At 32.9% G+C, this 17,418-nt stretch overlaps 1 protein-coding gene across 1 annotated transcript; it reads right to left on the bottom strand.

Moving 5' to 3' along the window:
* Window positions 1-9,322: 9,322 nt before the first annotated feature.
* Window positions 9,323-15,653, bottom strand: LOC149199236 (uncharacterized protein At4g15970-like). The gene is made up of 3 exons (XM_089399378.1): window positions 15,406-15,653; window positions 14,654-15,043; window positions 9,323-9,839 (listed from the first exon to the last, which is right to left on the bottom strand). Exons 1-3 carry the CDS (start codon window positions 15,547-15,549, stop codon window positions 9,336-9,338), a joined length of 1,038 nt encoding a protein of 345 aa, XP_089255504.1. The 5' UTR covers window positions 15,550-15,653; the 3' UTR covers window positions 9,323-9,335.
* Window positions 15,654-17,418: the final 1,765 nt, after the last annotated feature.

Below are 17,418 nucleotides of genomic sequence, written 5' to 3' on the forward strand. Positions count from 1 at the left end.
AGCCACAGAGATGGGGATTGATTTGGTCTACTGATGAAGTGTTTTGGTTTATTTATGAAGTTTTATTTCCAAAGTGAGGTTATTTTTGGGATGCAGGTCACTATCAGCCCCATCAACCCTAGCAAGAGAAATCATAGAAGGCACTAGGGGAGGTTGCTCAGCAGACATTGTTTCTTGGATAAACGACTGAACGGAGGAACTTTCAGCTTCCTTTGGTTCAGTCTCCCGAGGAGATGGGTTGTAGTGAGGGGCGAGATTCCTAGCTTTCTCGCCAGAATCAAAACCCAATTTTTCTTTTTTTTGGTGGAAAAATAGCTTTCTGGGTGGTTTCTGGATTATCACAGGGCCTTCAAGCTGAAAGTGGTTTTTCGGAGTTGGGAGTGATTCCACTCACAAAGAAACACGTGGCCAAGGGACGGGAAGGAATATTGCCCTCATCACGCGGTAATTCTCGGTGCTTTTGGTGCGTGCGATATGTTCCACAGCCGTTGGATCAAGCTCGATGAATCTACGGTCAATATTAAGTGATCATGTTGGTGGGTCCAGGGTGTTTATCACACAGACTCAAAAACCCCTATTTTTCTTTCTGTGGTTAATCTGAATTGGATCCATGAAAATTATCAAAGTGCTATGACTGTATCAAATCAGGACAGACTTCAAAATTTATGAACAAAGAGCTATCAGGAAGGACCTCTCGACAATGGAAGTTTGTAGCCAGCAAGGAACGATGACAACCACAGTCAAAGCACGCAAACCGAGGCCCATGGAGACTGCACGGGATGCAATACTGGCAGTTAGGAAGTCTGGATCGGAAAACAGAGGTTGTTTCTAATCGCGCATCGCTAGGAAAAGCCCCTCGAGAAGGAAAGGCCCTGAGCACTCAGTCGCATGGGAAGCCGAGAAAGCGCTAAAGCGAAAGACGGGCCCCGTGCTCCAAAACCAATAGAATATTGGAGGCATATTGGGCTGTAAGAAGATTTGGGAGGAGGAAGAGTGATTCCATACATTGCACGACACGTGTCCAGCGAATGAGAGAGAAAACCACCTCTCATTGTGGGCTAACGGTCGAGCAAGTCAGCCACGCAATGAGAGAGAACACCGTAGGATCTGGGGGCTCCATATCTGACGGTGGAGATTGTGCCCTATGAGAAACTAGATTTGATGGGGGAATTAAGTTGCGGCATATAAAATTCTGAAGTCTGATTTGACCGCTGAGTTAGAGGATGAATCATTTCAAAATGTAACCGAAATACCGAACCGTTGAGGAAAATATAGCGTAGTGGCCACTTCCCTGTGAGACATTAGCGATGACATAGAGGCAGGGAAATCCAAGATAACAGCAACAGGCAATCCGAAGGGGCGGAAGAGGAAGCGAACAATCAAGGACAGATTGGCTTTAAGCCATGAACAAACAGAGAATAGATGAAGGAAGAACAAGAGAAAGAAACAATGAAAAGGAAGAAGGAGACAGTGAAGCAAGAAGCAGAAAACAGAGAGCCGAGCTCACCTGCAAATTTTTGGCAGCATCGAGCAAAAAAAACCAGGCTTGAGAGGTTCAAGCGATCCCTGAGAGGATATCCATCAGGAATTGAATACCAAATTGGACTCATCCCATTAAAGACCAAAGATGTCAAGACTTGGTAAGGAAGAGTCTGTGCACTCTAGTGGCTTGGAGAATCCAAGAACCACCCTACTAAGCATCCTCTGTTTCAGGAGACTCAAGTTGAGCTCCTCATTGTAAACCTCTGCTTTAAAGACACAATAAAAGAAGGCCACCACTAAAAGCTGGACTGAAGACATAGCACTGAAGAATAGGGTGAACTCCTTATTAATGTCTTGTGTTCTTGTATTTGCTTACTGTGTTTCCCTTATTGTTTTCCATTCTCCAGTGTCTGTGTATTTTTCAATCTGATCAATCTGTTGCATAAAACGACATAGACACACTGTTAGGCCCCTATACTACTAATGTAACCCCATATTATTATTAGTACAACCCCCTTATTATATTGATGTACCCATGAAGTGCCCATATTGTTACTATTGTGCCCCATAGAAGCCCATTATTGTTATTATTGTGCCCTTACATTATTATTTTTATGTCGGCTCTGATTACATTATGACCCCTTAGACTCCTATATATAGAAAGGAGGTATTTTCATTTGTATCATCCAAGAATTGTTCATTTATGTAATGTAAAGGAGGTTGCCCCCTCGAAGAGGCTAAATTCTAAGGCATTGATCTATCATTTCTATATTTTCTTGAGCTCATTTCATAACATTTGGTATCAAAGCTTTGGATTCTAGGGTTTCGCTGCTCCAAACAGGTCATCGTCGCATTTTCGCTATAACTTTTTTCTGTGACGTTTCAGAAGTCGCAAAAAAAACCCATTTGAGAAAAAATCGTGCTGAACCTTGGGTCTGAATTTCAGAGCTTTTTGCGTGACATTGTCGGAGATATGATTTGAGGAAGTTGGTTTTTTTGTAGACTCCTGAATTACATTCAAAACAGGTGACCTGGGGAAAATTGTCATAACTTTCTCTCTGGGGATCGGATTGAAATTTCGTAAGAAGGTACAGAAGGAGGACGGACTGTAGTTTCTTATATGCATTTTTCAGATCCAAAGGTTGAAACAGTGACTCGTGACACGTCGTACAAGTTCCCTCTACTGAACTAGTCTATAATCAGGTCATCTTGGGAGATTGTGCATAACTCTTTCTTGGAGAATCCAATTTGGATCAGACTGGTGGCATTGGAAAGAGGACATAGAGGGCTACTACAGGTCACAATTTCAGAACTTAAAGATCTGAAAGTACAGATTTACAGTCGTTTCAAGGTTGAGATCCTAAAATCAAGAAAAAGCAAGATGAGGAAGTTTGATGGCAAGGATCCGGTAAATTGGATACTTCAGATGGAGCAATATTTTGATCTACATGGTGTACAACTGTTACAAAAGGTATGTATTGCATCTTCATATTTATAACCAGATCAATTTTTATGGTACAAAGGGATTTGTTCTCGTAAACAACTTTTTACGTGGTCAATTTTCACGGAGGAAATGATAGCACATTATGAGGATACAAAGAGCAACACCTTCTTTAGAGCAACACCACAACAATTGGAAAGAGTAAAAGGGCTTTGTGACATAGTGGAAAGAAAAATTATGGAAATTAGGAAGCGTACCCCTCACAACTATAAAGATGGAAGTGTTGTTTCTCCTAGCCTTCCACAACCTACAAGGGTTACACCACAACAATTGGAAGAAAAAAGAGAAAAAGGGCTTTGTTACAATTGTGATAGCAAATGCACTAAACGTCATAAGTGTGTTCAGAAGAAATTATTTTACATAGAGTATGAAGAGGAGGAAGAAAAGGATCAAGAAACATCAAAAGAAGAGGATATACGCCAGGACCCAACCCTAGAGAAAGAAGAAATGAATCAGACCATATCTTGTAAAGCATTGGCAAGAATTACCACTCCTCAAACTCTCAAGATAGAAGGACATATCAAGAAGAAAAAGGTGCAAGAAGTGAAAGATCACATCGAGAAAGAAGAAATGAATCCAACCATATCTTGTAATTCATTGGTCGAAATTACCACTCCTCAAACTATCAAGATAGAAGGGCATATCAAGAAGAAAAATGTTCAAGAAGTGAAAGATCACATCGAGCATCAAGAAATGAATTTGACCATGTCTTGTAAAGGATTGGAAGAAATTACCACTCCTCAATCTCTAAAGATAGAAGGACATATCAAGAAGAAAAAGGTTCAAGCAGTGAAAGATCACATCGAGCATCAACAACAAGTTCTCCAACTTTTAAAGGATAACGCCACTTTGGTGCAAAATCAAATGAAACAACAGGTAGATCAACATCATAGTGACAAATGTTTTGATGTAGGTGATTGGGTATTTTTACTACTACATCTCAAGAAAGCTATTTATGAGAAGGAAATGTTGGAAATACTACATGCACTTAAGAAATGGCGACCTTACCGAATGGGAAGACACTCCAAGGTAAAAATGGATCATGATAGTCTTAAATACTTTTTAGAACAACTATTATCTTTAGAAGAATAGAAAAAAAGTGTCACAAATATGTTGGGTTATGACTTTGACATCATCTGTAGAAAATGGAAGAAAAATTTTGTTGCAGATGCACTCTCAAGAAAGGATGAGGATGTGGAAGCATTGTTTTGTGCTATTTCTATTATCCAAACAGGTTGGATAAACGAAGCAAGGGATGAATGGAAGAAGGACGAAGAAGTATGGCCACTTATTCAAAAGTTGCAAAAGATCCCAATTCAAACAATATTGCCAGAAATTGAAGAGGAAGGAAAAATCATATTGGAACTTGGAGCAGTCACAGAAGCAAGAACCCGACAGCTACGAAATTGATCAATTTCAGAGTATCTGATCAAGTGGAAGAACTTACCCGTTGAAGATTCCATAAGGGAGGACAAGAATTTTATACAGAAGCATCAAGAACTACTCAAGCGTTGAGGACAACACTTTTTGAAGGAGAGGGGCATGTTAGGCCCCTATACTACTAATGTAACCCCATATTATTATTAGTACAACGCCCTTATTATATTGATGTACCCATGAGGTGCCCATATTGTTACTATTGTGCCCCATAGAAGCCCACTATTGTTATTATTGTGCCCTTACATTATTATTGTTATGTCATCTCTGATTACATTATGACCCCTTAGACTCCTATATATAGAAAGGAGGTATTTTCATTTGTATCATCCAAGAATTGTTCATTTATGTAATTTAAAGGAGGTTGCCCCCTCGAAGAGGCTAAATTCTAAGGCATTGATCTATCATTTCTATATTTTCTTGAGCTGGTTTCATAACACACACAACAACAAATGAATCTGTAATACTTCATTCATTAATTAATTAACTGAGGTTACTCACGAGTGATTTTCATATCAGTGGTGGCAATACTGCTCCAGGGTGGTTTTGGATTTATCGCAAGGCCTTCAAGCTGAAAGTGGCATTTTGGAGTTGGGAGAATTCCACTCACTAAGCAACACGTGGCCAAGGGATGGGAAGGAATACCATCCTCATCACGCGGTAATCATCGGTGCTCTTGGCATGTGCGATATGTTCCACAACCATTGGATCAAGCACGAAGATTCCAGGATCAAGATTAAGCAAGCATGTTGGTGGGTCTAGGATGGTTATCGTGTGGTCAGTCTCAGTGCCTTTTGGTCTAGTGATATCATCCTCCATCGTTGGATCTGGCGAGGCGATTCAACGATCAAGGAAAAGTATGCAGGTCCGGGTGAGCATTATCCTCTCTTCTTGTTGCACTTCAAGATGGGAATCGGTGGATTTTGGGCGAACTACATGCTCGACGGTTATCCCCCCAATTTGGACACGAAATCCTTTTACAATGGTCCCTATTTCCTCATCGGGTACGAATCCTTTTTAGTGTGGATGCATGCTCTCGCCCCATTTTCAGCCTCGGCCATCAGGATCTCTAAGGGGGGATCGAATGGTCTAGGTTTTTGTTTGTATTTCATGGGTTTTGTAGTTTTGTTTGTGAGACCTTGGCATGGCTTTTAGCCTTGAGCTTGGTGACCTTGGCCTTTAGTGGTTTGATATTTCTTTGACCCACAGTTCCTTTGGGACTGTTGTATTTTATGTAATTTGTTTTCTGATTTAATGAAATAGAAGGTACGACTTTTGCTTTAGCAAAAAAAAAAAATATGTAATATAATTGTAAAAAGTAAGGTTATCAAGTGTTTTATTAATATAAAGATTTAACTGTTATTTTTTTAAATAATGCTAATTAAAAGTGAATTTGATTAATTGAAAACTTTTTATAAATAAGTTAAAAGGTAATTATATTTAAAAAATAAAATAATTATAATATATATTTTTAAATGGAAATATTTTGTTTAAATGAAAGTGAGTTATTTAATTGATGCGATAATTTTTCCATGACATGAATGTTAACATTGTTAATAATTTTGTTATTATGCTTTGCTTTTCTTTAATAATGAGTGGGTAAACATTTTCCACATTTTTAATTTGAAACAATAAGTAAACACTCCTCACTCTTGATATGAAGGAGTACCTACCAAGTATATGATATGCATTTATAGTTTGAAATTTTTTCACACTATTGAATAGTTTATTTTAGATATATTTCTTTTGTATGTGGAATGGAGAAATTATAAATCTCAATTTCATATTAACAAAGTATATATATAAAGGAGAGAAATTTAATATATATATATATATATATATATATATATATATATATATATATATATATATATATATATATATATATATATATATATATATATATATATCAACGTGTTTCTTTGGTGAAATGTTATAAGTTCAAATTCAAGGAGGATTAAAATATATACATCAATTTAATATCTAATTTATCTATAATATTAAAATTAAGTTGTTATTATTATTATTTTTATTTTTCAAAAAAATTATAAATAAATAAATAACAAACTTAATTTTAATTTATATATTAGAAAATAATTAAATATTTTTATCCCTACTTTATGGTGGAGATTATTAATTTGTAAATAGGTTTTGTTATAATATGATGGGCCATTACTATGGCTTATCAATACTATGGCCTAATAATTATAATTATTGATAACCTCCAAGTCACCTAGTGTGAGAACATGGGTGTCGGGATCTTCGTAAGAAATATTAAAACCAAGAAATATCCAACTATTGATTGATGAATTTCGGGTTTCTATTTCACTTTTATGTGGGCGTGTGTATCTTTGTATGCTAATTGGTGTTCGTATGGTGTGTGTTATTTAGCTCATATACACAAATGTGTGTATGTATTCTTCTTTTTGCATAAGTATGCACTAATATATGTATGTAAATTTATGCCCTTCATGAGTTCCCTTCATGAAATGTTTATCAACCGTTGTAGTGTACTACATTGTTTATTCAATTCCATTGATTTCCTAGGGATTTGAGATTATTCCAATTCTAATAAGTTCTTCCATGTTAAGTTCCTCATTATTATTATTTTATTTACCAAAATGGTCCATTAATTTTAATTACTTTTAAAAATTATAATCTTGCCAAGTGGCTGCACACCCAAAAATTTCCTAGGGATTTGAGATTATTCCAATTCTAATAAGCTCCTCACTATTATTAATAAAATTCATTTATATATAAGCAGAGTTTATTTAGCAAAATTTTCCATTTTACAATCAGATGTGTAATTCTTTTTTTTTGTTAAGTTAAAGTTCACCGATGTGAAATCAAAATGTCAAATGCAGATGGAAAAGTTAGACAATGATTAGCCTCGCCATTTTCAAAAGGGGAACACCTTCTGTGTAATTATTAACTCTTGAGAACACTTACTAACTTGATTGCATGAAGATGTGTTTCACTTTTTAATAAATGTGATGATGTAAATTTGACATTTTTCATGTTTCTTTCATTAAAACCCTCCAATTAGATATATACATTTTAAACTTTAAGATATAATTAAAAAAAAACTTTATAAAAAATTCTATTATATTTTTAATAATACTTTTTTGAAAAAACATTGAATTTTAATGTATAACTAAACATAATTTGGAAAGAATATATATATATAAAAGAAGAAAGAAAGAAATAAATTATTTTAACGTCCACGAGGCTAAAGATAGCCTATGAGACAGATTGTTTCTTCATTTGCTTGATGCATTCAACCCTTTTTCTGTGAAGCTTCACAATAAATGCTTCCAGCTTCTCGACAAACCCCTCGCTAAATAGATTATCCCAAGAGCTAGCTGCCATCATATCTGCATACCTTTCCCTGTTTTCTTTGAAGGCCTCACATTTTAAAATGAAATGTTTTCCTATAACAAAAAATGCATACGCTTTCCTCCCACACTTCCTTTGGCCTTTTCCAGCACCCTGTTTAACAACGGAGTTGATGAGAATTGATGAGAATTGGTCCTTAACTGAGCAATAAGAATTTTGGCTCTCCAAGAGATATTGGCCTCTATGTATGATTTTGGTTGATGATTATGAGTGGGATTAAACACTTCAATATAGTAATTTTTCTTTCTTCCTAGCTCCTTATCACAAGTATGTTTGTGGAACTTTTCCATAACAAAAACTTTTATCTCTTTGCTGTTTATGGGCACGTGTTCAAACAAATACCCAATTTACTAAACCATTTCTTCTTTTGTTGCATCCAAGTTTTTTTTCTCTTGCACAATCTATCATTAAAGACAACCTTAGGCCATCTACCCTCCTCCATTTGCTCAATTTTTTTAAAATTACTAAACCATTTGTTATTTTGCTGCATCCAAGTTTTTTGCTCTTGCACAATCTATCATTAAAGACAACCTTAGGTCATATACCCTCTTCCATTTGCTCAATTTTTTTTAAAAACCTTATCACTGACACCATAGCAATTGCTTCAATAGGAGCAGTCTCTCTTTCACTTAACAAGATATCATAAGGAACCACGCTTATATATTTCTGAAAAATTAGCAATTGAATTTTGTTTTCAATAACTAATTCAATAATGTACATAGAATTGTATCTTATTTTAAAATACTTTTTATTTTCTGGAAACAAAGAAGAGTATTTTATTTTGTCTTATTAAATGCTACATATACATACAATACATATATATTAAGTCTCAATATTTATTTTTTATAAAAAAAATCCATAAGTTATTTGATTTTTATTAAAATTTCAAATCCAAATAATAAAAAAAAAACTAACAAATAATATTCATAAATTATAAACACTATAGGCTTTGCACTAATACATTAAATGTTGTATGAATTAAACTACAAACTATTAAATTTTATATATTCCAATTCATATAGAACACTACAAAATATATACTATTACTGTGAACAAAAACATACCACTTTAAATTTATAATACAATACCTTTATGTTTATGAAGCATTCATACATTTTATATAATAAATCACTAACCTCAATTGAATTAATTACTTCCAAAACAATTAATGGTTGGAAATTTGGTTTAGTTTTATTTAGGGGATTTTTAAGAATATGTTAAACTTGTTGTAATTATGCTCATTGATTTTCCATCCCTTAAAAGACATATTTGTTGATTATTATTATAATAAGGGTAAAAAAGTTGATTTCGAATTATTTAATTTTAACTTAAAATATTTATTAAATTATTTTAACAAATATTTAAAAATAATAATTTCACATGACTATATATATGTCTGCAATTTAATATAAAAAATAATAACTTTACATGACTACATAATAAATTTTTGAATTGTCATATGTTAGATGAAGAAACTAGAGTTTTATAGGAAAAACTTAACATCCTTTCTTTCATTTATTTATTTTCCCTTCCGTTTTAAAGACGCTTTGCATTCATCTCGAGACCTCCAGTGTATTTCACTTCTGCTTCCAACATCTAACCTATTATATAACATCCACTCTTCAAGAGTTGCTCTCAGGTCGTGAGTCTTGGCCTTTACACCTTTGCAACAATTAGCATGCATGGTGCACACGTATTCTAAGGTCGCTCTTGTGTCACAGAACCCGCTAAAGTATGCTGCATCAAGAAACAATAGATGGAGCCCGATCTGGTTAAACTCTTTTGATAATTTCATCTTGTTGAATACATTTTGATCGTGCGTCCAGGCGTAGCGCTGGGTAGAGTTGTACCATAAATTGTACAGTTTGACTGTTCGCTGATTGGAACGAACAAATATAAACCCTGTATTTGGTAAGTTTTTAACATTGGTGGGACCATAGTTGCATGTATCACAAGAAATTTGGAAATCTGCCTCCCTTGAGAACTTTGTGAAGGGATTTCTGAGCCATACTACATCTGCATCCTGCACAGCATTATTTAAAAATGCCAATTATCTGTAATTTAAAACAAAATGGAAGGAAACTGTTGAGAACTTTGTGAAGGGATTTCTGAGCCCTACCACATCTTCACCTTACACAACATTATTTAAAAATGCTATTTATCTGTAATTTAAAGTAAAATGGAAGGAAATCTAATATATTAGTAAGGTCTAACGGCAAGAGAAAAGCAACGGGATTCGACCTAATGACATCTTAAAGCAAAATAGAAGGAAATCTGATATACTATTAAGGTTTAATTCCAAAAAAAAAAGAGCAAGGAGATTGGACTTAGTGACTTTTTAAAGAGAAATGGAAAGAAATCAATATACTAGTAAAATATAACCCCAAGAAATGAAAAAAGAGGTTCCACCTAGTGACCATTTAATTAGCAAAGAACTAGATCAATTAAACTATATCTTAAGGCTTAAAAAAAAAACATAAAATAATTTTTTTTTATGTAAATTATAAATTCAATATATTATTTATGATTAAAAAAATATATGATGTATATAAATTTAGGTTATGTCCATGTTTATATTGATTGCAGTTTCAGTAAGCCCTACTAACTTAATCTGTAATAAACACAAGCTCGGATAGTAAAGTTGAACATATATTCCTATTACTCCTAAAACCACTATTCTCAATTCTAAAAAGAAAGTGGCTTAAAGAGATAAAATGAAGCAATTTCCCTCCCTGATTTTGGACCATCTAAATTGCAATTGGACTATGAATGAATACCAATAAATTAATCTCAATTCTAAAGAGAAAATGGCCTAAAGAGATAAAATGTAGCAATTTCCCTCCCTGATTTTGGACCATATAAATTGCATTTGGACTATGAATGAATCCCAATCACAATTCCTTCATCGTTTTCATGCATCTAACATTATTGTTTTCATGCATCTAACATTATTTCGGCAAAGTAATTTTTTATCCTTTTACCGGAATTAAGCCTTACAATGAATATAATAGCACAGCTGCTAAATAGCCATGGGGGCTTCACTCAATGAACCTCTTACCTTTAATTTGACTACATATTGAAAAATACCCGTAAAAATCACATTATTTAGCCCCCTACCAATATGATCCAATATGCCTTCCCAATTTAAAAAATTGCCATTTTTTCTTTAACATTTTGTATAGGCCTTAATGTTTTTTCATCAACTTTGAGATTCGTTTTTTATGCTTGCCAATATGAAAACCATTTTCCCCCTATATATCCCCAATATATCATGCCATTTTTTATTCAATATATATCCACCAATATGAACCCACGTGGTATGGTATTGCTCCCCTAATTAAACCCCATATAAATAGCATGTAATAGTTCTAGTTGTTGTAAATTTTTATCTTTTTACCAGACTGAAGACATAGAATGTAATCCTAATATATCTAGACACACCATTTAAGTCATAGTTGGTGAAGGCAGATAGCCATCCGCTGTTCCTTTGAGTCAACCAGAAACTCTTCAATGAAATATTAAGAACCAAGAATAGAAACTGCTCGTTGAGAGCACACTTGGGCATTCGATTTTTCGTCATAAATATGAGAAGTGGCTATAAAAATATCTATGGTAGTAAACTTATAATGAGATTAAGTAAATTTAAAAACATAATTAAAAATATAATAAAATTATTACTTAACACTCATTTATAACTCTGTCCATTTATGTAAAAGAGAGAAAATATGCTAACATCTTTGATTCATGAAATAAAAACAAAACATCGATTAAATGGAAGTTAATTTGCAAATTTAATGGAAACCTTCCTGCTTAATAAATAAGGGTTCTTTCGGGATTATCAAATAAAATATATAGTATCCTCAGAATCAAGAACATGGCTAAACTCCCATCAATCAATATCGCACTCCCTGTGTTAAAATCTACTATAAACTAATCCAGCCCAATTATTATTAGGGATGTCAACTTGAGATGTTGGAAATCTATAGGCAAAGGTGTGTTATCAGGGTTTGATAGAAGAAAAGAGGCAAAGGTGTGTTATCAGGGTTAGAGGCAAAGGTCCTGGGCACCTATGTTACCAGAAAAGAGAAACAGGGAACGAGACAAGAAACGACAACTGGACACGAAACATAGTTTGGAGGTTTTACATTCAAGAAACAAAGAAAGAGAGGAAAAACAAGAAAAACGTGAAAAAAATAAAACAAAGCGGACATTATCTACATTCTCCAATAATGTGGTTCATAGGTAGTTGTTTATAGGCTTTCCTTGCTCACATAGACCATTCTCGAATATTCATAATGAGAAACAAAGCTTGTGTTGCTTACATGGGTCATTCTCAAATACCCATGTTTGATCCTCTAATAGTGAAGAAACCTTTGGCATTTAACTCAAGCTTGATTTGACCTTTCCATTTCCACTTGATTTGGACCTAGTGAGAGTGGGATTTTTTTGAAGGCCATATCCCTAGAAATTTCTGGATGAGTACAAGATCTCGCATATCATGTGTATATTCTCCCATATGATTTGAGCGGACCTGAAATTTGGGCTATATTGTGGGCTATATTGTAGTATTTGGCAGGAAACTACTAGGTTGTAGTTTCCCTGGTTGGGTAATAGGATGGTGAAGATTGAATTGAGCTCCATTGGGATTCCAGAATTGAGCCAAAAGTAAAGAGTTGTTTAGAACTACTAATATCTTCAAAAATCTTGCTATAAGAAGAAGTGTTGCTCCCTCCACTGACATTTTGCATAGAAAAAGCGAAAGAGTTGAAAACAAGAAATACTACAATTAAACAAAACCTAAAAGAAATTACCATCAAACTTTCAAAACTTTATCGTTAATCTATTATAATAATAATTAATCTTTATAATAATAAAATAACATATTATGTAACCATGTGCATTTAAATTTATAATTTTGTATAAAGAAACAATTTTTAAATATTAAATACAATAAAAATATATAAGAAACTCTACACTAAATACACTTTTAAATAGAACCAACACAAAAATTAAAAAAAAAACAATTAAAACATTAAGAAAAATATAACAAAAAGAAACATATAAAAATAATATAATTTTAACAAACAAAATTCCAAAATAGACAATGTTGTTAAAGAAATTTTAAGCTAAGCACAACACACCAAGAAATGGAAAACTATTCACAAAACCAACCTTCATTTTTTTTTAATTCGACTCAACATCCAATTAGAATGAGACCAGCATTACAAATGAACCAGAAAGATGTTTCTCATAAAACTATATAAAAAAAAACCGGTTTCATGTATTGAAAAACGAAAACGACCGTACAAATGGGCGTTTTGTACGTTTTCCTTACCGTTCCGTTCTTTTTGCGGTTTTTTTTGGGAAACTAATGCTCTGGTTCCGTTGCTGGTAACATAGCTGGGCACTGTGGAAAAGTTTTAATTGGAAAATTACAGGCCCGTGAAAGATTCTAATGTCTTTATCGCTTCGAAAAAGGTATTAATTCGGAAAACTCTCTCCAAAATAGGTTGGAATAGTCGCGCCTCCCGGCATATGCTATCTATTTCAATGAGGAAAATGGAGTCTATCTAGGTCAATAAGGAAAATTACTCCATCTGTTCATCAGAAAAGTAACTTCGAAAATTTAGAAACAAGTAAAACTCCACAGAAGTAACTTGGAAAATTTAGAAACAAGTAAAAATCCTTTTAAACGGTTGGGGTTCTTGGGATGAAGTACGTGTTGTTCTTCTTAAGAACCTTATGTGAGGAATCTGAATTGCTAGGAATAAAGTCTCTTTGAAAATCCAAATTTCAATATTTTTCAAATTGCTATAAAAATTTCAGATGCTTTTAGAAGCAGATAAAGCCTCAAAAGATTTTTGATGGTGATTCTTAACAAAACTAAATGCAGATATTATTATCAATCCTACTCAGTCCCATTTTAAAATTTTTAAGTTAAAAATCGGATTAGGGAAGTAACCAATCAAATAAGGGAATTATTGGGTTTTGGGGTTTGCTCAATTTTTTTTTGTTAAGTTTGGCAGACTCTTATTTTTTATTTTACATGTCCATTATTTACCTCTCAACTAGGGGAGGGTAGTACAAGATTCGAACTCAGATCTCTGGTTTAGTGAGACTTCATTCCAAGGTGATAGCCACTTGAGCTACCTAGGAAGACGAATGTGTTTTAAAAATAAAAGCTCAACCAATTAACTAACCCTTAAGACTATCAAAAACTTGCTCAAATTTGCTTAGGAATATCAAAAACTTGCTCAAATTTGTCTCAAAGCTTTCAATTAAATGTATGAAAATATTTGGTGATTCATTTTCAACCATAAAATGGGCAAAAGTTGGACAACAACTCAAGTGTATGGGTTTTTTGGGGCATGGAAGCTTAAGATCAGAGCTCTTCACAATGAATTCTCTGATTTGTAAATGCTTTATATTTTCAGAGAATTAAATGTAATGGCGGATTATCCAAACAGGTTAATTTTTGAAGTAATGCACTAGAAGAATGGAAGGATAACTTTTGTTTATCTTTTTGGATTTAGTGGGTATATTTTTATTCTAGTATGACATAGCTCTTGTGGTTTTTCTCAAAACTACAACTAAGTTTATAATGTAATCTCTAAATTTCTAGTAGTTATCTTGCTGAATCATCGATATACTCTAAATTTCTGTTATCTTGCTGAATCGTCAATATACCCTTTCCATGTGCGAAGATAAATTCATTGTATTATTATATTTAATAATAACAAAAGTAGGTACTTGAAGTACTTTTTCTTTGGAAAAAAAAATTAACAAAAGTAAGTACTTTTTCTTGGGGAAGAAAAATAACTTGAGTTGTAAACTTACAGTGAAGACGAAATTGAATCCGCGCTCTACCACATCTTTCAAGAATTCTATTTTTCTCTGAGTTATCTTCACATAATCCTTCGTCATGAAAAATTTCTCGCCTGAAAAGTCAACGCCTTCTGTCCTCAAGTCATAGCAATGGGGATGTATTTCTTTGCAGCGGTTGAAGGCCTTCTCATCTAATGCAACAATGAGGAGATATTCCCGAAGTTCCTGTGTTCCCTCGCCAATACGAAAGCTTTCCAGCAACAAATCTATGAGGCCCTTGGGCTCCATCCATGCTGTATTTGCTGTTGTCATGATCAGTGTCTTGTTTGGCATCGAAGCCTTCGCCAGAGCGATCTCCAGCTCGTCTGCATTACTAGTGACCAAGGGCTGCTCCACCGGCCTCTGAACTCAAAAGGGCAAAACAATTTTGTGATTTTCTCTGAGTTCAAGATTCTGTGATTTATAATGTTTTGAAATAAATGTTATTAAATGAAATCAACCAATATCAGAGTGTGGAAATCTCTAATCACTAGTAAAAAAAAGTCTACAGCTCTTGGTCTTAAGATAAAAAAAATATATATATAAACCCTAGAACTCTAAATACTCCTTAATAAAATTATTAAAATAATTTTTTAAAAGAATCTTTATAGCGAATTATGTGATCTGAGTAGTATTTGCAAAATCAACAATTCGTCATATATTTTAAATTTTTCTATTGAATTAGATGCCAGTGTTTAAAATGTATAAACGAAAAATGAACTTACAGAAATAGTGTTAATCCCTGATGCTGACCAAAAGTCTGCTGTGAAAATGGATCCTGAATTTCTAACTGCTACATAAGAAAATAGAAAAACAACACATAAGCAGAGAACCAGGGTTACGTTTCTGATGGACTTCTGAAATGCCATTCTCCACCTCCTGCACGCCTGGAAGAGCTTCTACTATCGTATTTATAAAACTCTAACCTCAGTTTTCATGAAACGTGCGTTACACGCATTCACAAACGTCTTCATTTCCATGGTCATTGGCAGGCCTGGAACAACTTGCAGTTGACCTCGTATATATAAAGGTTATTTTACTTTGGAGTCGTCTAAAGAAGAGAAGAATTGCCAGGATAGCTAAAAGTGGTAGGAATTTGGATAAAAAATTTCAAAAAATATTATAGAGATAGTGTTTGAATTCTATTTTTGATGGTGAAAATAAATTCAACACCATCAAAAAGTCTAACACAGCTAAAATTGTAAAGTTTAATTACAAAAATCTTTGTCCAATTTTCTCAAAATATGACTCAAATTTCCATAACCTCATAGACAACTCCGCCCCCAACACTACGGCATTTTACTTTGCAACCAACTCCGCCCCCAACACTACGGCATTTTACTTTGCAACCAAGTCCGCCCCCAACACTACGGCATTTTACTTTGCAACCAACTCTGATTTACAACTTAAATAACTGTTTGCGATCCAACAATGAATAATTACATGTCATTATGGACAGAAGGTCTAAGTGTTTATTCACTTTTGTAACCTGTGATTAAAAACATGAGCATGTCCCTTCCAAATGATCTAAGCCAATAGAGACATTGGAACCTGCAATAAAATGCAACGGAATCATTTTTCTTTTTAAACTAACAGCATGGCAATTCTAGATAATCTTGTTATCACCAAGTAATTTGGTCAAATATTTAATTAAATTTACGATAACGTTATATATGATATATTCTTTAGTTTTTCCAAAGGCGTATTGTACACGGAGACGTTAGCTATGTGTGACTAAGTTCGCTTATTAATTTAAAAAATATTTGAAATAGAAAATAATTTTATTTATAATGACATATTTTATATATATATCTATATTTTTAATTTATTTATAATAACATATTATATATATATGAATAAGAGATTTGTAATTTATTATTTTTAATATAGAGTTTATATGTAGCATTTTAAATATTTAAGGTTTTTTTTTTTAAATATGATTGAAACACGCATATATATCTATATATATATATATATATATTTCTTATTCCATCACTAACATTTTTAAAAGAGATTTGTATTTTATTTATTTTTCAATATAGAATTCACATGTAACATTTTAAATAATAATAATACTAATTATATATATATATATATATATATATATAATATTAAAAAAATTATTTATAGCAAAGATTATTTTATAGATATAGAAAAAGTTTAATTTGACATATATTTTTACTTCCAAATATGAATGGGATACATGTTAACATGACTCATAAATAAAATATATCAAGGTCAACTATGTATATTGTATATAAAACAAAAAGTTTACACATACATACATATCAAATATTATTAGTGTTGCTCAAAATCAACATAGATTCATCTTAACATCTAATTTACCAAGATCCAACATGAAATGAATATTTCAACCTACAAAAAAAATTTGAGGTTAAAAAAAAAAAATTGCCTCTTGAGAGATTTGATCCTTCTGAACAAAATGGATCATTGGATATATATATATATATATATATAGAGAGAGAGAGAGAGAGAGAGAGAGAGAGATGTGTAATATTATATTATGTGGTTTGTAAATGAAATATGCATATTAAGTAATATTTCAATGCAAACTATGGATATATGTATATATTATATCAAATAATTGAAAATTTTAAATTCTTATTGCTAAAACATTTAAAAACATTTCAATAGCTTCACTATTTCACATTTTGGCCCACCTATATTTTTCAATTAATTTTTTCCAAAATGAATAGCATAGATTTGTTGAAATTACA

This window comes from Pinus tabuliformis, chromosome 2_1 (genome assembly GCF_031772625.1).
Source record: "Pinus tabuliformis cultivar Carrire ecotype Pingquan chromosome 2_1, CPIR1, whole genome shotgun sequence".
Classification (NCBI taxonomy): Eukaryota; Viridiplantae; Streptophyta; class Pinopsida; order Pinales; family Pinaceae; genus Pinus; species Pinus tabuliformis.